The following is a 21,474-nucleotide window of genomic DNA, read 5'->3' as shown; positions in this document are numbered from 1 at the left end:
CTTCTCTCCCTGGCTGTGGGATGACAGTCCTGTTTCCTTCCTCCCACTCAGGGCGCTGCCTGGAGGCCTCTTTGGCATCTTCTCTGTCCCTTCAAGCTGTCCCTGCCGTTCCCACCAGCCGGGTCTCCTGCCGCACCCATGGCGTTGAGCGGTCCCAAGGGTGTTCACAGAGGACGTGCCGGGTGTCTGTCTGCCGTGCTCCACAGCTCACACGTGGCTCTGTAGTGCCTCCCTCACCGCCTGCCTTTGTCGTTCCTTCCCAGACTCTCTCTCCCCACCCATGGGCGCTGTCGCGGTGCCTGGCCCGGGGCTCTGTTCCTTGGCGCCCCTGTGTCGGACCGGGCCCTCTTCCTGTCCAGGGCGCCTGGCAGGGCTGCCGAGTCACAGGTTCCCGTGAGCTGCAGTTGGGAGGTCGGAGGCTGTGTGCTTCACTTAGTATTGACCTTGGATGACGATGTCTCCTCATCTCTGAGGGGCTTCCGTTTAAATCCCCTCAGTCATGTGGTGCGCGGCCAATGCCCGGAAAGCACGTTAGACTCACACCAGGTGCACGGGCAGCCGGTGTGTGAGAGAGGTTACCTCTGAGAATGCTTCTCCCTTAAAAACCTGATGTGTCTTTTCCCGGGTGGGGAAGGGGTTTTGCAGGCTGTGTGCTGGGGGCCGGGGGACCGCCACGGGGTGGTGCCCACAGGGATGGCGGGAGTTGTGAGGCTCGGGGTGGGGAGGTCTCGGGAAGGATTTGCACGTCGCATGGTGGTGGTGGCTCACATTTCCCCTGGTCTGCAGGTGGCTCCCTGGCATCTGCTCTGTGCTCACCCTGCAGGCTGAGTGAGGCTCCCACCGGGGAGCAGGTGCTGGGGCCGCAGGACACGCTGGGCCCACACCTGGTCTGGGACAGACACCAGGTGAAGGGGCGGGACAAGGGGAAGAGGAGCCGTGCTGGGTCTTGTGGGTTTTGTGTCTTTTTAAATAACAGCTTTGTCAAGATAGCATTCACACATCACCCATATGAAGTGTACAATTTAGTGGCTTCTACTATATTCACAGAGCGGTGCAGCCATCACTTCTAATTCCAGAACGTTCCATCAGCGCAAAGGGCCCGCAGTCCCCTGCCCCAGCCCCTGACACTAGGAACCCATTCTCTGTGTCTGTGGATCTGCCTGTTCTGGACGGCTCCCATCAGTGGAATCACACACTGTGTGTCCTTCTGTGTCTGGCTTCTCTCACTGAGCATCATGTTCTCAGGGTCCGTCTACGTTGTTGTGAGTGTCAGGGCTTCACCCCTTTGCGTGGCGGAGTGATGCTCCCGTGTGTGTGGACCAGGTTGTGGGGTCTCGAGGCCCCGGGAGAGGCGTTCGTTTGGCTTGGTCCTGGGGTGGGGCGATGTCACTTGCAATGATACGGTGCTAACAGGACCCCTTGCTGGAGTGGGAGACAGTTGAAGGCTGGGGGCGCAGCTCGCCTTGGCCTTTGAGACCGCGGGGTGGAGGCCGTGCTGCTGCTTGTCGCTTGCGGAGCTCCGGGCGAGTCCTTCTCCAGCTGTGCCCCCTCGGTCCCTGGGCTCTCCCTCCCTTCCCGTCACGGCCTCGGCCTCAGGCCAGACTGCTCTGTGGCAGGAAAGCATTTTCTTTGGTGAGGGCAAGAAAAGTTCTGATGGTGAACTTTTGGTCGTTGCGTTCCCCCGTCCCACCGGAGTCACTGCACGACGGCCCCTCCACGCGGACCCCCGGCGTCAGGCGCTAAGCACTTGCAGGTGCTCCTTGTGTGGCTGGGTGGCCTGGGCTGTTACAGGTGGGCTAGTTTGGATTGAAGCAACTGAAATGGTCTTGTCACCCCTGGAGCCACCGTGGCACCCCGTCCTCCTATGGACACACCCATGCCCATCCTGCAGAAGGACGGCTGCCCGGACAGCAGGGCGTCCCAGCTGGTCCTGGCTCTGCGCAGACTATCTTCTGTGAGCTGCGGACCCAGGCGTGGAGCTCAGGGTCAGGTCTGGAAATGCTCCCGCAGGTGTGGCGGTAGGTGAGGGGGCACAGGAGCCACGCACATGCCCTCCTGGGAGCCACGTGACGAGTCAAAAGGGGGAGGCGAGGTACGCTTTCATAGCGTTGTACATAACCGAGTATAGCCCAAATATTACGTTTTCAATGTGTCGTTTAAAAAATTAGTAAAGGGCAATTTTACTTCGTGTGGGTATGCATGTACGTGCTGTCTTAGAAATCTGCGTGCATCTTGTGCTCACAGCACACGTCACTGGAGTGGGCCAGCGTGCACCATTGCCCCTCGTCCAGGTGGCCAGGGGCCGCTGTGGGCACAGTGAGGCTCTAGACCCCTCTCCCTCGTGAGGGCTCCTTCCTTGGACCCTGGTCATCGGGGCCCCAGTGTGCACAGCGGGTCCCACCCGCCCGGGTCAGGGCCATGGGCCCACCGTGTCCGTGGCCCGGGAGCCACGGGCCTGCTCCCTCTTCTCTCTTCCTCCTCCAGCTGGACTTTGGCCTCATGGGGTCCCGGCAGCCCCTTCCTGTTTTCCCATGTTGACTGTTCCTTGCAGTGCCGGTCTCGTGGGCAGGGTTTTGCGACGCGGCTCGGTCCCGAGACCAGCCTGGTTTGTCGCCTGGCCCTGCGGGGAGAGGACCGGGTGGGCGGTGGGAGGAGAGCCTCCTTCCTGGCTCTCTCCTTTGCATCGCTTTACCGGGCGGTTCCCATCCTTGGCCTGGCTTGTCCTCAGGTACAGTCCTGGTGCCAGGCAGCACCCCCTTGCTGGGGGCCTGCGGACGTCCGGGGCTGACTGTGGACGAGACCCGTGTGATGCTGCACAGCCAGTCTCTCTGCCACCCCCGCCCCTGTGTGAAATGCACTCATTTTCAAGTGAAAAGCTGTTCGCTTCTTGAATACTCAGGCCCACCGCAGGCGCTGGCCCTCCGCCTCCCCCTTCATCCCCTGCTCCCTCTCCCTGGCCAGTGGGTGCTCCCCAGCGGGGCTGCAGGCTGAGAGGTGCTCCCCAGTGGGGCCGCAGGCTGAGAGGTGAGGCTGAGCTCCTTCACTGGGCCTCGGGGCCCTCTGCTCACCCACCTGGCTTTCCTCCCAGACTGAGAGCCTTCTGTGGATTTTCCACTCCTCCAGCCAGACCTCTGCTCTCAAAGCCCTGCCACTGAGAGAGGCAGACAGACAGCCAGCAGAACTCCCGCCGTGTTCCATCTCCCGTGCCTTTGACTCCTCCCGCTGTGCTTCTCCACTTTGGGAAGCAGTGCGTGCATCACATCCTGGCCGCTCTGTCCCACTTGCCTTGGCCTCCACCCCAGGTCTCCGGAGGTGTGCAGAGCCTCGGGGAAGAAGGCAGTGACCCCCAGCCCGCAGGCAGTGCCCCCTGCAGCCTGCTGGGGAGTGGGGACTGCGGGCAGAGTCCCAGGGTGCTCCCCCTCGGCACCTCCTGGGCACTTCTGCCCCCAGCAGACGGTGATACAGAGTGTGGTCCCTGCTTGCTTCAGGCCGGTGGTTCTCTGAGCAGGGCCCCTGGGCCAGCAGCTTCCCCACCAGCTGGAACTGGTTAGGAATGCAGGTTCCTGGGGCCCAGACCTGCTGACTCTGAAACTTGGCGGGTGAGCCCCAGAACTCCACTCTGACCAGGGATTCTGATGCTCGTCCCGGTGTGATGCCCCTGCCTCGGAGGCCCCCTGGGTCCCGGCGTCTTCCTGCTGCAAGTAGGAAGAGGAGGACGGAGTCCACGTCTTGTCTCCTCCCTAGTCTCTGCCCCCTGCCTCTCGCCGGGTTCTCCAGGGACGATGTTTCCAGATGCCATGCCCCTGTCACCGTGAACCAGCCTGCGTGCTCAGGGGTGGGCCGTGCCCTGGCAGTGAGCACCCAGGAGGCCTCCTGTCCAGGCTCCTCACGCCGGGTGCAGGGCCTGCGGGGATGAGCAGGGGCAGAACCAGACCTGCGGGCGTCCGGGTGGAGTTCCTGTTCCCACACCTGTCCTCATGGTCAAGGAGGAGGCAGGGGGCCTGCCGAGTGGGACAGCCAGACTCCCCAGCCCCGTGGGCGGCCCCCACCCTCACCTGAGCTGGGCAGGGGAGGGGAGCAGACGGGACGGGCTTGGTGGCAGCTCAGGCCTGATGACAGCCCCCGGCTTGCGCACAGCGTGCTTTTTCAGGCGGGAACGGCTGTGCTTACTCCGGCTGCTTTCCCAGGACCCTGCAGTGAGGCCGCGGCTCTGTGCTGAGCAGCATTCCGCTAAGCCTCTGCGCGGCTTCCTGCAGAGGCTCTGAGACTGTCAGTGAGAAGAGCCTGGGTTAGTCACTGACTCAGCAAGCAGCCAGCAGCAGGCCGGGGCTGTGGCTAGGACGGGGAGGCCGGGCGTCCCGTGCAGCGAGGCCAGGGCTGGCCTCAAACCCCGGAGTTCCAGGGCTCCCCCAGGGAAGGAGGTGTGGGCGCTCCTAAGCGCGGGCTTCCTCAGGGCTGTTCTCAGTTGGACCTTTCTGGGTCGGCTTCTGGCGTCGATCTGTTCTGAAGGCCTGTGAAGCAGAAGAGGCCACAGCCGAGAAGCTGTGAGAGCTTCTGAATCATCGATGGTGATCAGGGCATCTTAAATCATACGACTCAGGACGGTCGCTGGAAGCTGGCCAGTCCCTAAAGCAGCATCCTCAGATAGTAGGAGGCACATCATAAACTGTTTCCTTCCTTTCGTTCTGGTTTGAAAGTTGAAAGCTTGGGAAAGCTTGAGTTCATCTCATCACAGATGAGACCACGTTCCAGGCCCCTGTCTTCCCAGGTCTGCGTGATTCGGTCTGAGACGTGGTGGCTCAGCCAGGGCTGCGGCCCGCGTGCCATGAGGGCCCCTGCCGCCCCTGCAGGAGGAGCGTCTCTGGGGTGCGTCCAGCCTCCTGGGGGGCGCCGAGGGAGGGAGCGCAGTCCGAGCCGGCACGGGGCTGCCACGCGGCGCACGCTCAGGCACACGCGCGTGCTCACGGGGTCCTTTCAGAGCGCGCACCCTGTTTTGTAACTCCACAGTGGTGACTGGAATCAGACTCTCCTGGCTGCTGCCACGTCCTCCTGTGGCTCTAAGACTTGTTCTTACTGGCCGTGCTCGCAGGGTAGTGTATCGGCCTAAACGCAGACATGAATTTAGCAGCTTGAGACAATGCACACTGATGACCTCCCGTGGTTTCTGAGGGCAGGGATTCAGAGCAGGCGGGCCAGGGGATTCCGGCCGAGGGTCCCTCAGGAGGCTGCAGTAGGGGCTTTAGCCGGGGCTGCCCCATCTGAAGGCTGGACCGGGCGGAATGCCTGGCTTCCAGGAGGCCCCTCCCATGGCTCCTCTGCACGTGGGCCCCACAGGGCTGCTGAGGCCCCTCAGTGCACGGGGGCCGGCCCCCCTCAGGAGGAGTGTGACATGGGAGAGCGTTGGTGGAAAGTTCTAGACCCTCCTCCTCATCCTGTGGCTACCTCAGCATCTTGTACACTGTGCTGTGTGCGTTTGTCTCTGAGCAGACCCTGCAGGACAGCGTGGCGTCTTCTCTGCTTTCAGTGGGTCCAGGAGCCCAGGGAGTTCAGGGCTGCCAGGACTGTCTTTGTGGACTCACTGAATGTTGGGGACCAGGAACAGAGTCTGTCGGCCGTGTGAGTGTCTGAGATGCTCAGTATCTTCCTACTGAGGCGGAGGTGCTTCTAACGATACCGTGCGTTTCCTCCTGTAGGTTTTGTTGTGGTTTTTTGTTTGTTTTTGCCGCACCGTGCAGCATGTGGGATCTTAGTTCTGTGACCAGGGATTGAACCTGGGCCCTCGGCAGTGAAAGCACAGAGTCCTAACCACTGGACCGCCAGGGAAGTCCCTTTTGTTCTTGTTGTTGCTGTTGATAGCTGTTTTGAGGTGTAATTCCCACAGTGTTCACCTCATCCACCTAAAGCATGCTGTTCCCTGCTTTGTAGTGTATTCGTTGAGTGCAGTCGTCACTACTACCAATTTTAGAACGTTCCATCACCCCGAGAGGAAACCCCATCCCCATTAGCATCCCTCCCACCCCGCTCCACAGCCCCTGACAACCAGGAACCCACTCTCTGTCTCTGTGGATCTGCCTGTTCTGGACATTTCCCATCAATGGAATCACAACCTGTATGTCCTCCTCTGTCTGGCTTCTCTCACTGAGCATCGTGTTCTCAGGGTCTGTCCACGTTGTAGCGAGGGTCAGTGCTTCACTCTTTTTCATGGATGGATAATATTTCAGTGTGTGGAGGGACACATTTGTTTATTTGTTCATCTGTTGATGGACATTTGGGTGGTTTCCACCTTTTGGCGGTTGTGAATCACGCCTCTGTGAACATTAATGTTCAGGGTTTTTTTGTGTGTGGTTTTTTTTTTTTTGGTCGCGTTGGGTCTTCGTTGCTATGCACGGGCTTTCTCTAGTTGTGGTGAGTGGGGTCTACTCTTTCTTGCAGTGCGCGGGCTTCTCATTGCAGTGGCTTCTCTTGTTGCAGAGCACAGGCTCTAGGCACGCAGGCTTCAGTAGTTGTAGCATGCAGGCTCAGTAGTTGTGGTGCACGGGCTTCGTTGCTCCGCAGCATGTAGGATCTTACCAGACTAGGGCTCGAACCTGTGTCCCCTGCACTGGCAGCTGGATTCTTAACCACTGTGCCACCAGCCACCAGGGAAACCCAATGTTCAGGGTTTTGTGTGGACAAATATTCTCATTTCTCTTGGGCAGACACCAGGAGAGGAATTGCTGGGTCATTTGCTAACTGTTTAACCTTTGAGGAGCTGCCAGACTGTTTTCCAAACCCAGCTGTCCTCACTGTTTTCTGACGTTTGCCAGGAGGCCTTGGGGCCGATCAGTGGTTCTTCCCAAGGGTTTCTGGGTCAGCAGTGGCGCTGAAGCTGCGGGTCGCTTCCCCCGTCTCGGGAACCACTGGTCTGCAGGGCTGTCCTGTGCTGGACCGCACATGCTCCATCTCCCGCCCCCGGCCTTGTCTAAGTAATATGAGTTCAATGGATATTTACTGCTCCATCCTTGGTAAGTCGGAGGATGTTATTAAGAACGATAGAGGATTGGTTTTATTCCTTTGCCTTAAAAAATAAGACTCTGGGCAAAAGGTCACATATCGTAATTCTATTTACAAAGGTCCAGAACTGGCAAATCCACAGAAACAGAGAGTGGGTTAGTGTTGTCAGGGGCTGGGGAGGGGATTGGGGTACGTCTGCTAATGGGGTGATGGGATGTTCTGGAACTAGATAGAGGTGATGGTTGCACAGCTCTGAATGTATTAAAACCCACTGAACTGTATACTTGAAGTGGAGGCCCATTCTGTGTGAATTATAGCTCAGTAGTGCTGCTGTTGCAAAGATGAGGCTTAGGACACAAAGGGTGTTTCCGGAGTTGTTTGACCTGTTAGGAACGCTGCGCCGTGGGGGGCCCTGTCCTGGGACCTTACGGGCATCCATACCCTGACCTGCAGGGGCTCTGCCCGCGTTGCCGTCCTCCTCTGTGAAGCGTGGAAATGGTGGCCTGGGCTGAGAGGGGCAGTCGCTGTCCCGGGGCAGGGCTGGCAGCTCTGGGCCTGACCATCTCACCTCCGGCTTCAGCCCATGCTCTTAGTGGCCCCTCCTCTCGCTGTGCATCCTTTTCGAGGCCCCTCCTCACCACGATAGAAACCTTCACTGGCGGGGCAGAGGTGCAGTCTAGAGTTACAGACCGTACACACGATGCGTCGTCCTCACTTGGTTTCTGCGCGGTCTTGGGTTAGCTGGCCGCCACGACCCCGGCGAAAGGCCAGAGCGACCCCCGACGTGCTCCTCGGGAAAAGCGGCGAGGCCAGCCCGCCGGGCGCAGTGGGGCCAGGAGAGCGCCGCTGTGGCCGGGAGGGAGGACCGCTGCTCGCCCGCTCCCGGTGGTTGCACGACTGGTGTTTCCCCATTTTACAGATGGAAACCGAGCCCTGCAGCGGTTCAGGGATTCAGAGCCAGGCCTGTGGCTTCCAGGCTGCAGGAGCGCCCGGGGAAAGTCCTGGGGAAGGAGGGTCAGGGGCTTAGACTCCGTCCCGGTCCCTTCCCCGCAGCCCACTGGGCGGCAGGGCGCTGCAGGAACAGGCGCTCCCGAAGCCAGCGTGTCCCACGTGACAGGACATGGCCCCAGCGCTGTGGGTAGGGCTCTCTGGTAGGTCCCGTGGGTCGGGAAATGAGGCGGGGAGTCCTGGGGGCTGCAGCACCCGCCTCCTCTGGTCGCCACCATCACCGGAGGGTGGAGGGACGGCTCTAAACCCTGTCCCATTGTCTTTCAGGACAAACACCACGATGCTGCTCATGAAATCATCGAGACCATCCGGTGAGTGTGGCACCTGCTGGGGCGGGGCCTCAGGGGCGGGGCCTCGGGGTGGGCCAGTCCTGAGTTCCCAGCAGCCCCCCAGCTGTGCGCTCCCCCATTCCTCCATGCTGATCTGTGTCAGCATCGTCAGCATCGAGGTGGCTTGGGAAGCGGGGCTGTGGGGTCAGGGGTCAAGTCCTCTGAGTGTGACCCAGGACAGGTCTTGGTGCTTCATGAGCTGGCTTCCTGTGGAAGAGGCTGGAAATCCTGAGTGGCCAGCTTCCCAAGGGACCCCCCCCCCCCGTCTCGCCTCATCACCTTGCTTTACTCTTCTCCCGTGGGGTTTGGTGTGACCTTTGGGTTTGGGCTGCTCTTCCCTCTGTGAGCCTGCCCCGTGCTGTGCAGAGGAGGCCGGGTGCCCAGGAGGCTGACCCGGGCGAGATCTGGGAGGAGGGCCGCCGGCTGTGTTTCTAGTGGGCTGTCTCCTCACGTGGGACCTGAGGGTCTGCGACAGCCTCCAGAGTGCCCTCGGGGGCCCACGCGTGGAATCCTGCGACCGCTCTTGGCTTTAGATGTTCCACGTGTGTGACCGTGGCCCTGGCATCCCGCTGCATTGTTCCTTAAAATCCTTAGCTCTGTAGCCACTGCCTGGGCCACACGCCATTATATCCACTTGAATCTGGGGCGGACAGGCTGGCAGTGCCCCAAGGAGGAGTCAGGATTGGGGTCTGGGCTGTGACGTGAGGCCCCGTCCTGCCCCTGGTGGCTGAGTGGCCTCAGACTCCCTGAGATTGTTTTCTCTGCTCTCGGGTCTGAGCAGGGCCTCCTGCAGGATTGTCTGGAAGACTGAGTGAAATCATGGGTGTGAGTCTTGCAGGGTGGGCCTGTCCAGGGGTGGTGCTGAGAATTTGGGATCTACTTTTTTTGTTGTTAATGGTGTAATATGTCATAAAAATAATGGTTTAGTTTTAAACAAGACTGCTGGTTAGGAAGTGGGGCTGTGTGATTAAGCAGGGGGCGCTGAGTCGGCCAGCCTGGGTTCTCACCCACTCCCCGGAGCCGGAGCCGGAGCCGGAGCTGAGTGAGTTCCGGGGGCGGGTCAGCCTCCCCACCTGCTTCCTTTCTGCAGGGAGGGGGTGTCCCTGCAGTGCGGGGCGTCAGGACTGGGTTTGCAGCTGTCTAGCCGGGCCTGGTCCTCATCTCACAGGCGACTTCACCTCCTTCCCTCGTGTCCCCGAAGGCGGGTTCTGTTCACTGGCAAAGACAGTGGTTACCTATTTTGTTTTTCCTCTTATTTTACTTTTTATCCTGGAGGATTTACGACATGCCTAGAGGTAGGCAGTGGGTGTGATGAGCCACCCAGCCCAGCACTCACCGACTCTCAGCTGCTCTTGTTTCACCTGTACCTCCATTCACTTTCTTCTTTTCCATGTTAGGGTTTATTATGACACAGTCGAGGTGTGGTTGAAGTGCAGGAGACTGCACGTGTGGAAAGTGTACAGTGGCCGACGTGGATGTGTGGGTGTCCCCATGTACCAGTGTACAGAGGAGTCACCCCTGTGTTTCCTTGTGCCCTCTCTCGGCCACCTCTCCCTCCCTTCTGTCCCAGGCAGCCCAACGTGCTTTCTGCCACTGTGGATTACTTTGCATTTTCTAGAATTTTACATTTTTTAAAAATGTAACAATAGTTTTTCCTTTTTATTCGTGAGGAGTGCATCATTGCAGGATGGACCACAGTGCGCTCATTCGTTTACCAGATGACAGACATGTTTGGGTGGATCTCGATTTTTGGCAACTGTAAATGAAGCTGTTGTAAACATCCCGCAGAGGTTTTTGTGTGGACACATCTCCCTTCCTTCTGCGTAAATACCCGGGAGTGGGATTGCTGGGTTGTGCTTGAAGACAGGCTGCCAAGGTGTTTTCCAAAGGGACCGCCCCACTTGGCGCTGCAGGCAGCGGTGCAGGACTGCTCCCGTGGCTCCCGTTGTTGGCAGGTGATGTTCACTGGGTTGTTTTTGCTGGTCCTGTTTGAGTCATGTGGTGGTATCATTGTGGTTTTAATGAGAGTTTTCCTAATAATTGATGATGTTCATCGTCTTTTGCCTGGTTTTAAAAACTGGTTGTTTTTTAATTATTGAATTTTGAGCATTCTTTATCATTGTGATTTATCCTTATCAGGTATGTTTTCTTCTGGTCTGTGGCTTGTCTCTTCATGCTCATGACATTGTCTTTTAAAGATCTGATATCTTAAGTTTTGATAGAAGTCCAGTTTATCACCTTTTTTTTGTTATAGTTTGTGGGTTTTTTGCATGCTAAGACGTGTTTGCCTAACTCAAGGTCACAAAGATTTTCTCCTATGTTTTCTGGAAGTTTTATAGTTTGGGTTTTACATTTACATCTTTTCATCCATTTTGAATAAATTTTTACATGTGGTGCAAAGTATGGGCTCAAGTTTATTGTTTTGCATGCCAGACGTCCAGTAGTTCCAGCAGCATTTGTTGATGAAACTGTCCTTTCTCTGTGGAATTTCCTTGTCACCCTTGTGAAAGATCAGTTGACAGTGTACCAGGTGGTTTATTTCTAGACTCTGTTCTGTGCCGCTGATTCATGGCTCTCTCCTTTGGGCAGTACAAAACCTTGGTTACCACAGCTTTATGGTAAGCTTTGGAATCAGACAGAGTCAGTCCTCCATCTTTGTTCTTCTTTTGAAATGTTGCTTTGTTTATTCCATCTCCTTTGCATTTCCATGTAAATATTAGAATCAGCTTGTTGATTTTTGCACAGTTTAGTTAGGAATTGAATCTGTAGGTCATCTTGGAGAGATTTACCATCACTGTTGAGTCTTCCAATCCATGAACATGGTATACCTTTGCACTTACTTAAGCCTTTCAACACTTCTCTTGGCAACTCTGGCATTGCAGTGTGGAGGTCTTGGACAACCTTTTGTTAGGTTTATTCCTAGCTCATTCATGCTTTTGGCACTACCATAAGTGGGATTGTGTGTTAAATTTTATGTTCTATTTGCCTTCTGGTAGTGGGTAAAAATACTGTTGATTTTTGTGTACTAACCATGACCTTGTGCTTAATTCATCAATCCTAGTGGTAGTTTTATAGATTTCCTGGGACTTGCTGTGGAAATAATTGTATCACCTGTAAGTGGGGACAGCGTTACTTCTTCCTTTACAGGCTTCATGATTTCATTTCTTTTTCTGGACCTTATTGAATTGCCTGGGACCTTCAAGACTGTTTTGCAATGAAGTGGTGAAATCTGGTATTCTTGCCTTTTCCCTGATCCTGGTGGGAAAGATTTAGTCTTCCACCACTGAGGTGATGTTAGCTGTAGGTTCTTCACAGATGCCCACTATGAGTTTGAGGAATTCTCTACTATTCCTGGTGTTATTTTCCCTAGGTGTGACAGTGGTATCCACTTATGTTTTAAAAAAAAAGAAGCCATAACTTTTACAGTTAAATACTGAAATATTTATGGATGAAAACGTCACGTGTGGTCTGCTTCCAAATAGTATGGAATGGGTGCAGAAAAAGTATTTGACAGAAAAGTGTTCCTGATAAGAGCTCTGAGTACAGCAAGAGGCACGTGGCATCTACATGTCTTGCCATGATGACATTAACTTGGATCATGTGGTTGAGGTGGTATCTTCCAGATTTCTCCAGTGTAAAGTTACTGTTTTCCCCTTTTTAATTAATAAAAATCGTGGGGGAAATATTGGGTTGGCCAAAAGGTTCATTCGGGTTTCTGAACAAACCTTTTGGCCAGCCCAATACTTGGAGGCTGTGCAGATATCCTGTTTCTTCTTGGACTTTTGCTTCTGATTTTAGCATCCAGAGGCGGGTCTCACCTGCAAGGACTAGTTACTGGGGCATTTGAAAGATACTTTTTTTTCTTTTTTGGCCGTGCTGCGCGGCATGCGGGATCGTAGTCTGAACCCATGCCCACTGCAGGGGAAGCGCAGAGTCTTAACCACTGGACCGCCAGGGAAGTCCCAAAAGGTGCTTTTCTGTTTCCGTCATTCTCCCTCCATTTATTAATTGGAACTCTTCTGTGAGGAAGGGTTGTTCCTCTGCAGGCATTGACTTCATTCTGTGGGTCATACCCCGCTGCTGCATTACTTGTTTTGCTCCTCAGACTGTTCCTGTGCTGGCCTGGGGGGCTCTTTGGGTTTGTGCCCAGTCCCTTTGACTTGGCCCTGCCCACTCTGAGCACATCCTCACTTTCTGGAGCTGCCAGATGCTCCAGAGTCATCTTGAATTTGCTGTGTCCCAGCCCAAGAGTCGGCCACTGCTCCAGAGAGCTCTGGTTTTTCCCCTGGAGCAGAGTTTGTGCTGTTTTTTGTTTTTAATTAATTAATTAGTTAATTTTTATTTTTGGCAGTGTTAGGTCTTCGTTGCTGCGCGCAGGCTTTCTCTAGTTGCGGCGAGTGGGGGCTACTCTTCGTTGCGGTGCGCAGACTTCTCGTTGCAGTGGCTTCTCTTGTTGTGGAGCACGGGCTCTAGGTGTGTGGGCTTCAGTAGCTGTGGCTCACGGGCTTAGTTGCTCCGCGGCATGTGGGATCTTCCCGGACCAGGGCTCGAACCTGTGTCCCCTACATTGGCAGGCGGATTCTTAACTGCTGCGCCACCAGGGAAGCGCTGTGCTGGTTTTTGAGAATGGGTTGTTTGTCCTCTTACTGAGCTATAGAAGTTCTTAACATATTCTGACTGAGCGCCTAGTGAGATAGTGTATGTGCATAGTGTGGCTGATTGCAGCTTGAATGGCATCTTGATGAGTGGAAGTTTTTAACTTACCAATTTATTCTTTGATGGTGGGTTGTCTGGGTCATATCCAGGAAATCTTTGCCTGCAGAGTCATGCAGTTATTCTCCTGTTTTCTTCAGGAAGCTTTGTGGTTTTAGCTTTTACATCCAGGTTTAAGATCGATTGTGAATTAATCTTTGTTTATGTCTGATGAGGGTTTGTGTTTATGGGGGTCAAGATTTTTTTTTTCCATTCAGTATTCGATCCTTCTAGTCTCATTTGTTGAAAAGATGTTCCTTTCCCCATCAAATTGCCTTGGTGCTTTTGTCAAAAGTCAGCTGTTAAAATTTAGTCTATCTGTGGATTCCATGTCCTGTACCATTGATCTGTTTGTTCACCTCTCTGCCAATACCACACTCTTGGTTACTGTAGCTTTACATTAAGTCTTAAATTAAGGCAGTGAATCTTGCAACAGTGCTGTTAGTTTTGAAGACTATTTTGGCTGTTCTGGATTCTCTGCCTTTTTTATGTCAATTTGAGAATCACCTTGTCTGTTACTCAGAAAAAAGCCTACTGGACTTTTTTATAGGAATTATTTTGCAGTTCCGTTTGAGGAGGAGATTTAACAATATTTAGTCTTGTATTCCATGAGCATTGTTTGTTTGTTTCCATATTTACTATTATGTTGTCTTTAATTTTTCTCCGTGATGTTTTGTTGTTTTCAATGTAGAGGTCTTGCAAATTTTTCATTAAGATAATCCCTAAGTATTTACATTTCAATGTTGGGTTTTTTTACATTTATTTATTTATTTTTGGCTTCGTTGGGTCTACATTGCTGCACGCAGGCTATCGCTAGTTGTGGCGACCAGGGGCTACTCTTCACTGCGGCACGGGGGCTTCTCATTTGCGGTGGCTTCTCTTGTTGCGGAGCACGGGCTCTAGGTGCACGGGCTTCAGTAGTTGTGGCTCGCAGGCTCAGTAGTTGCAGAATGCAGGCTGTAGGGCGCGTGAGCTTCAGTAGTTGTGGTGCACAGGCTTAGTTGCTCCGTAGCATGTGGGATCTTCAGTAGTTGCGGCGCACGGGCTTAGTTGCTCCGCAGCATGTGGGATCTTCCCGGACCAGGGCTCGAACCTGTGTCCCCTGCATTGGCAGGCGGATTCTTAACCACTGTGCCACCAGGGAAGCCCAAGGGAACAATTTTATATGTTACTAAAAATAACATTAAAACGTGGACTTCCCTGGTGGCACAGTGGTTAAGAATCCGCCTGCCAATGCAGGGGACACAGGTTCGAGCCCTGGTCCGGGAAGATCCCACATGCTGCGGAGCAACTAAGCCCGTGCGCCGCAACTACCGAGGCTGCGCTCTAGAGCCCACGAGCCACAACTGCGGAGCCTGCCTGCCACAACTACTGAAGCCCACGCGCCTAGAGCCCATGGTCCACAACAAGAGAAGCCACCGCAATGAGAAGTCCGTGCACCGCAACAAAGAGTAGCCCCCGCTCGCTGCAACTAGGAGAAAGCCTGCGTGCAGCAACGAAGACCCAACACAGCCAAAAATAAATAAATAAATTTATTTAAAAAAAAGAAAAATTGTTCCTTTTTAAAATTCTTTCTTGCTGGCATTTATAAATATAGTTGACCTTTGTCCTGTGACCTTGCTGAATTCACATGAGTTCTGGTAGGTCCTCTGTAAATTCCTTAGGATGGTCTGTGTATTGAGTCATGTGTATGTGAGTAGGGACAGTTTTGCGTCTTCCTTCCTGGCCTTTATTCTGTGCATTCCTTTTTCCTGCCTGTGGTGCTGTCCAGGACCTGTGGTAGAAGGCTGAAGGTCCCTGCCCATGCCATCCTTGGGGAGCGCAGGATCGCACCGCCAGCTTGGTGCTTGGCTGCGGGGGCCCTTGCCTTCTGTGCTAGGGGCCTCCCAAGGGAAAGCAGGTGTGCTGGACAAGAGCTCCCCAGCGGTGAAGGCGCTCACCCTGAAGGCCCAGGTGGAGAGGCTCTGATGACCATGGGGGCAGTGACTCCAGGGGCCCTTGGGTCTGAGGGAGCCGGGGGCTGGGGGGGATGACACATGGAAGCCAGCACTGCTCAGCTGCTGTGGTGACTGTGAGCTTGGGAGGGTCTCGCAGGGAGGGGAGCCAGACCCCTGACGTGGGAGCACCGGCCACCAGTGGCTAGGGCCGGTGCGTGTGTTTGGAGGGGCCTGGGGTCTGTACAATGGAGAAAACTACCTGCTGTTGGGTGAGGCAGTCTCGCTGGATGACACAGGGACCCGGGCGGGCACAAGAGAGCCAGCTCTCCTTCCTCTCCAGGCCTGTGGTCTCCTTGTGCCCCTCCTGGCAGAGCCCCAGGCAGCAGCAGGCTTGTTGCTGAGAGACAGTAGCTCCACCACAACCCCATGCCCTTCATCAGGCGGGAGGGTGGCTCTTTCCATTTCTTTTTTCCTGGAAGTGTTTATGTGAATAGGAATTGAATTTCGTCGTGTGTGTTTTCTGCATCTGTTGAGGCGATCGTATGACTTTTTTTTTCTCTTTTATTCTCTTAATGAGGTAAATTACAGTGACTAGTTTGTTTTTGTCTTTGTTTTTGTTTTTGTTTTGGCCGTGCCACACGACACGTGGGATCTTAATTTCTCAACCCGGGATCGAACCCGTGCCCCCTGCAGTGTAAGCGCAGAGTCTTAACCACTGGACCGCCCGGGAAGTCCCTACAGTGACTAGTTTTAGAATGTTAAACAACTTTTCATTCCTGGGAGAAACTTACTTGAATAAGATGTATTGCTGACTTCAGTTTACTAATATTTCTAAAGGATTTTTGTGTCTGTGTTTGTGAGGGACACTGGTCTGTAGATTTCCTTCCTCATGATGACTTTATCTTTACAAGGCTTTGTCTGTCTCTAGTTTTGCTGTCAGGGTAACGTTGGCCTCATAAACCTGAAAAGGATTAGTGTTACTTCTCCAGTGATTCATAGAATTCACCAGCGAAGCTACCTGGGCTTGGAGTTTCTTTGTGGGAGGTATTTGATTAGGAAGTCAAGTTCTGTAATACCTATAGGGCTATTCAGATGTTTCTTCTGTCAGTTTTGGTAATTTGTGTCTTTCAGGGAATTTGTTCATTTCTCCCAAGTTGTTGAGTTTATTGACATGCCATTTTTCATAATATCCCTTAATTTCCTTTTATTCTCTGTAAGTTCTGTAGTGATGACTCTTCTTTCACAACTTTTCTCAAGATTGTATCAGGATCCAATCAGGGTTACACCTTGGGATTGGTGGATATATTTTTGTCTTTCAGTCCGCAGGTTCCCTCTCCATCTCTTTTTTTCCCTTGCAGTGTTTTTTTGTTTTTTGGGATCTTAGTTCCCCAACCAGGCATTGAACCCAGGCCCTTGGAAGTGAAAGCTCTGAGTGCTAACCACTGGCCTGGCCCACCAGGGAATTCCTTCAGTGTGTTTGTTGAAGAAGCCCCGTTGTTTGTCTTGGAATTAGTTAATTCTTCAAATAATAGTTCCCTTTCATTTCTGGTCGATACGTTGCTTTTCAGACTCCCTGATTTGAGCTGAGTTGATTTCCTAGACCCTGTAACACATTAAGTCCATTTAGCTCCCAATGGACAACATTGTTGGAACTTGAAGCAACGTAATACTTGTGTAATTCACAAGGACAGCATCATTGTAATGATGGCATTGTAAACTTCACAGCCTTTTTTTTTTTTTTTTTTTGCGGTACGTGGGCCTCTCACTGCTGTGGCCTCTTCCGTTGCAGAGCACAGGCTCCGGATGGGCAGGCCCAGCGACCATGGCTCACGGGCTCAGCCGCTCCGCGGCATGTGGGATCTTCCCGGACCGGGTCACGAACCCGTGTCCCCTGCATCGGCAGGCGGACTCTCAACCACTGCGCCACCAGGGAAGCCCCACAGCCTTTGTTTTGAAGTAACACCTCCCTTCACTCTTTCACATTTTGAGTTGGGTAACGAGGATGTTTTGTTTTTGTATTTGTACAGTAAAGAGTGTTTAAGAACAGTGTTGAGAGTAAAAAATAGAGCACTAATACTAGTTTTCTTTGTGTTTCAGGTGGGTCTGTGAAGAAATCCCAGATCTCAAGCTCGCTATGGAGAATTATGTTTTAATCGACTACGACACCAAAAGGTAAGCCGGGTTCTGCCTGGACTGCGTCTCCACTTGGGACGGGCTCAGCATGTGTGGACACAGCCTATAATTAGATCTTCCTCGATGCTGCAGGCTGATGGGAAAGTTCCTTTTAGAGTTTCCTTTCAGAGCCAGCATTGAGTTATTTTGGTAGGAAATGTTTATCCAATATTGGCAGAGGCTGTCAGAGTGAGGACATAATTGGACACTGCACGTTGCAGCAACTGGGATTGGTGTGTGTGTGAAACTACCCCAAGTTAGGAGTCACTCTTCACGGCAGGCAGCTGCCAGCGCCGGCGGCCTGGCCTGGGGAGCCTTGGTCCCTGCCCAGCTCTGGTCAAGGTCTCACTTGGCTTTGGCCACGTCTAGCAGTTTCCTACAGCCACATCCTGGGTCTCCAAGGAGAGTCCTCTGGGTGGGGAAGGGCGAGGCCGTGTCTGGAATGCCTGCCTGGAATTTTTTTTGTTTTTCTTTGAGAAACGCTCCTGCCTGTCTCTGTCCTTGGCAGGCTCGAGGTGGCACGCAGGCTCGGGCTTAAGTAGCTGCTTATGGCAGAGAACGCGGCCCTGAGGCGCCCTCGAGCCCCGCACAGGCCCTGCTGCCAGGCCTGCTCACGTGGGCTCACTTCCGTGTTTGGAGGACTTGTGGTCCTGGCCGGCCTTCCCAGCCTCAGTCAGCCCCTGGTCCCACCCCCTTGCCTCCTCGTCCTCCCCGTTCAGTCATCAGCACTTGCTGTTGTGACAAGAGGCCACCCGTGCTGGCCCCTGGTCCAGAGCAGCCAGATCCCCGCAGCGTCGGCACAGGTGGCCGCACGGCCTTGGGCGGGCAGCGCATCCATGGGTCCTGACCCCTGATAAGGACGCCTCCTGCCCCTGGGGTGAGGGCGCCTGTGGCCGCTGACCTTGAATGATGGTCTCGAGGTCTGTGCAGCTCACGTCTCTTGATGGTTGAGTGCCGTGGGCCTGGCCTAGAGCAGCTGGGGTGCTTAAAGGCGCTTTTGGTGCAAGGTGCTTGCAGGTGGGGGTTTGGTGTTCTTCCCTCCGTGTTCAGCCAGTTGAGGAAAGACTGGAAGGACGTGGGGCTGGGAGAGGGCAGGGGGCCGTCTGACGGTGCCCACCCCAGGGACCCGTGTGACCTCAGGGTCTGTGACAGCAGGGCCGGCGCAGAGAGCCGAGCTCCTCTGTCTGGTGGATCCTGGCAGGGATCAGGGTGCCCAGGTTCCCCTGAGCTTCCGTGTTGCTCATCCTCCCAGGAAAAGGTCTCTTCCAGGGTGTAGCCAGAGGCTTTGAAGGAGGTGTAGAAGTCAGAACACAAGGAAGTGAGGTTGTGAACTAGTGTGTTGTTTTCTCCCTGAGGCCCGCGTAGGAAGACAGGAGCTGGAGATGGACTGGCCATCGCGTCCACCCTTCCATTTCGAAGAGTGGGTGCCTGGGGCCAGGGACAGGCGTGTCACTCACAGACACTGCACTCGGGTGGCTGCTGGGCATGCTCCCTGGGACCCCGTGGCCCAGTGCTGGGCTGGACCCCTCACGCCTGTGCACGTGGTTAGCTCCCCTGGAATGTGGGTTTCCTGCCTTGTTGCGGCGTGTCAGCCTGCTCCCAGCGTGTTGGAGCCGCGTATCCCTCGCTGTGTGTCTGTGTGTGAGTTTCACAGGCTTCAGCCGCGCCTGCTCTTTCCTGCTCGAGATCTCTGGCTTTTCAGCTGCAGCTGCCATTCTAGGAAACTGAACTTGCCATATGGTTACAGGTCCCAGTTGAATTCTTTTACTTCTGTTAGGAAGGAAGGAAGGTGCACTTAAATTCCCAGAGCCCTTCCAGGGCCAGGGTCGTGGGCCGGGGGGTCTCGAAGATGCAGGTGGGGAGGGGCTGCAGGGGGTGCTCCCTGCACCCCCGTATGCGTCCTTGGGTTCCCCGGGGTCCTGGCGTCTCACTGGGGAGCAGCCGTCTTGCTGCCCTGCCTGTAGGGGTCGTTGGACGGGCCCCCGAGTGACAGCCCCTCCCCTGTGCAGCGCAGGCACCAGGCACAGCCCCTCACTGCAGGCGTCGGGCAGGTCATCCTCCGCGGGGCCATCCCAGGCAGCCCCCGCCCCATCTCTCAATGCCAGTGGTGACAACCACAAATGGCCCCACATACCGCTCCGGGGGTACCCCTGGGTTAGGGGGTTCCATTGAAAACTCATTCCTTTGGTGTTTGGGAGAACCTAGTCTTGTTAAAAACTCCCGACAACTCCCTCATTAAGTGTCTAACACAGGCTGCTTATATCTGTGAAAGTGTCAGAAACTTAAACAGGTGTAGTAAACAGAAGTGCTGTCGGCGGGAGGCGGGAGGCGCTGACCCTACTCTCTGCAGAGCCGGGGTGTCGGCCGTCGTCTCCTTCCACCCGACCAGCAGAGTGGGAGCCCTTTCTGCCTGAGCGTGGCCCTCAGCGCCCCGGCTGTCCCCCCACCCACTCAAGTTAGGCCGAGGGGTAAACATGGAGGCCCCCCCACCCCCGGCTAGGACAGGGAAGGGGCGGCCCAGCCCTGGGGCGGTGGGACTTCATTGCATCCACGGGTTGGGGGTGAGGCGGCCTTGGTCCCGCCCGCCTCTCTCTGCTGTGGTAGCCCTTTCCCCACCCAAGGCCTGCAGGGCACCGCTGCCCGAGGCTTTGACCCGTGAACCGACCCCTCCGCCCTGGTCTCGAGGCCCCATGATGCCCCTGGGACCTCTGCCCCCTCCCACGAGGCCCAGTGGCTTGTTCCGAGCTCGGCAGTGGCCAGCGGCTATCACCTGCCTCTTTCAGCTTCGAAAGCATGCAGAGGCTCTGTGACAAGTACAACCGGGCCATCGACAGCATCCACCAGCTGGTATGTGGCCTTTACCCGCCCCTCGGGCCCGCCTCCTCCTCCAGGTCCACGCTGTGCTTCAGGACCCTGTTGCCTGTCGAGTCTCCTGGGTGCTTCAACCCGGCCCCTGAGGCCCTGGGAGTGCAGAGCCTGCAGCACCCCAGGGCGTTGGACCCTGTAGTGGGTAGGAGGTGGGGAACCGCAGCCGCTGTGACGCAGACGGTCGGGACTGAGCGGCCTCATTACTTCCAAAGGGGTCCCGGGCCCTGATGCGCCCCCGGGGGCCACGGCAGGCGGGCGGGTGACAGGGAGCCTTCCTGGGGCTTCTCCGTCCTTCACCCACCCCTCGGGCACTCTGGGCGCTGGGAGAGACCAGCTAGGAGAGGGGAGCTATGCTGGGGAGCTCACACTGCTTGGGTCCAGGGGTGCACACGTGTGCACACGTACCCCCGCACGGGTACATGCATGCATGCAGGTTCATACTACACACATCCACACACAGGCTCACACACACGCTCCCGCACACATGCGTCACCATTGGGGGCAGCGGCATGGCCGGCGGGGCGGGGCCCAGGTGGACCGACTGGCGCCCCCTGTGCCGCAGTGGAAGGGCACCACGCAGCCCATGAAGCTGAACACGCGGCCGTCCACGGGGCTCCTGCGCCACATCCTGCAGCAGGTCTACAACCACTCGGTGACCGACCCCGAGAAACTCAACAACTATGAGCCCTTCTCCCCGGAGGTGTACGGGGAGACTTCCTTCGACCTGGTCGCTCAGATGATTGACGAGATCAAGATGACCGAAGACGACCTGTTTGTGGACCTGGGTAGCGGTGAGTGTGGGCCATGCCCATGTGCCCGCCGGGAGGGGTCCGGGGCAAGTGCTAGGCAGTGGGGGGGGCCCTGACCCTGCAGTCCTGAGTCAGCACACCCCTCTCCCCACCCGGCAGGCCGCAAACCAAGCCCGCCTTTCTGGTGCCCAGAAAGCTGCCCCTTCACTCCTGCTAAGCCAGCCTGAGAAGGTCCATGGGCTCCGCCCAGCTGCCAGCGCTGAGCTGCGGCTCTGCTTCTCGCCCCCCCCACCCCCCCCACCCCTGGCCTGCTCCTGCTGAGAGGAGAGCCCTGCTCCCTGTGCCCTCAGGCCTCGTGGCCGCACTCCCTCCTGCTCCCTCCTGGGCCTGGGGCTGCTCCTGGCTCTTGGCCCACAGGTGGCCCCAGGGACCACCGAGGCAGACCAGCCCCCACCTTGCTGGCGGTCCCTCCCCTCTTCCCGCACTCACCAGCCCAAGCGGCCCCCCTGCTTGCTCACGGGGTGTCCTTCTGCACAGAGTCGAGACTCCTGGGGGTAGGGCCTGGCAGGCACACACGTGGCACACCGTGCTGCCTGAGTAAGCACTGGGCTGACTGGTTCCTGGTGGGACCCGTGAGGTCACGGGCTGATGGGGGGGCTGTCCGGC

The 21,474-nt window shown here is 55.7% G+C and overlaps 1 protein-coding gene across 10 annotated transcripts in view; it reads left to right on the top strand.

Moving 5' to 3' along the window:
- The window catches only part of DOT1L (DOT1 like histone lysine methyltransferase), a 57,265-nt gene that overhangs the window by 4,355 nt on the left and 31,436 nt on the right, over positions 1-21,474 (top strand). For 5 of the 10 annotated variants that reach the window (XM_089905751.1, XM_089905750.1, XM_089905749.1 and 2 more), the window contains exons 2-6: positions 8,269-8,312; positions 16,809-17,007; positions 17,117-17,191; positions 19,975-20,038; positions 20,622-20,850. In XM_089905751.1, the coding sequence (XP_089761877.1) occupies positions 8,269-8,312; positions 16,809-17,007; positions 17,117-17,191; positions 19,975-20,038; positions 20,622-20,850 (611 nt within the window). Of the gene's footprint in view, positions 1-8,022; positions 8,145-8,268; positions 8,313-16,808; positions 17,008-17,116; positions 17,192-19,974; positions 20,039-20,621; positions 20,851-21,474 lie in introns of those variants that run through there. The other 5 variants (XM_030764495.2, XM_030764494.2, XM_089905752.1 and 2 more) reach the window with 4 other exon arrangements.

Source organism: Delphinapterus leucas, unplaced genomic scaffold, assembly GCF_059928025.1.
Source record: "Delphinapterus leucas isolate spDelLeu-1000000601 "Yukka" unplaced genomic scaffold, BTC_Dleu_Yukka2 spDelLeu_asBTCV2_sq25, whole genome shotgun sequence".
Classification (NCBI taxonomy): Eukaryota; Metazoa; Chordata; class Mammalia; order Artiodactyla; family Monodontidae; genus Delphinapterus; species Delphinapterus leucas.
Note: the sequence above shows the minus strand (reverse complement) of the source record. Positions and strands in the feature narration are given on the sequence as shown.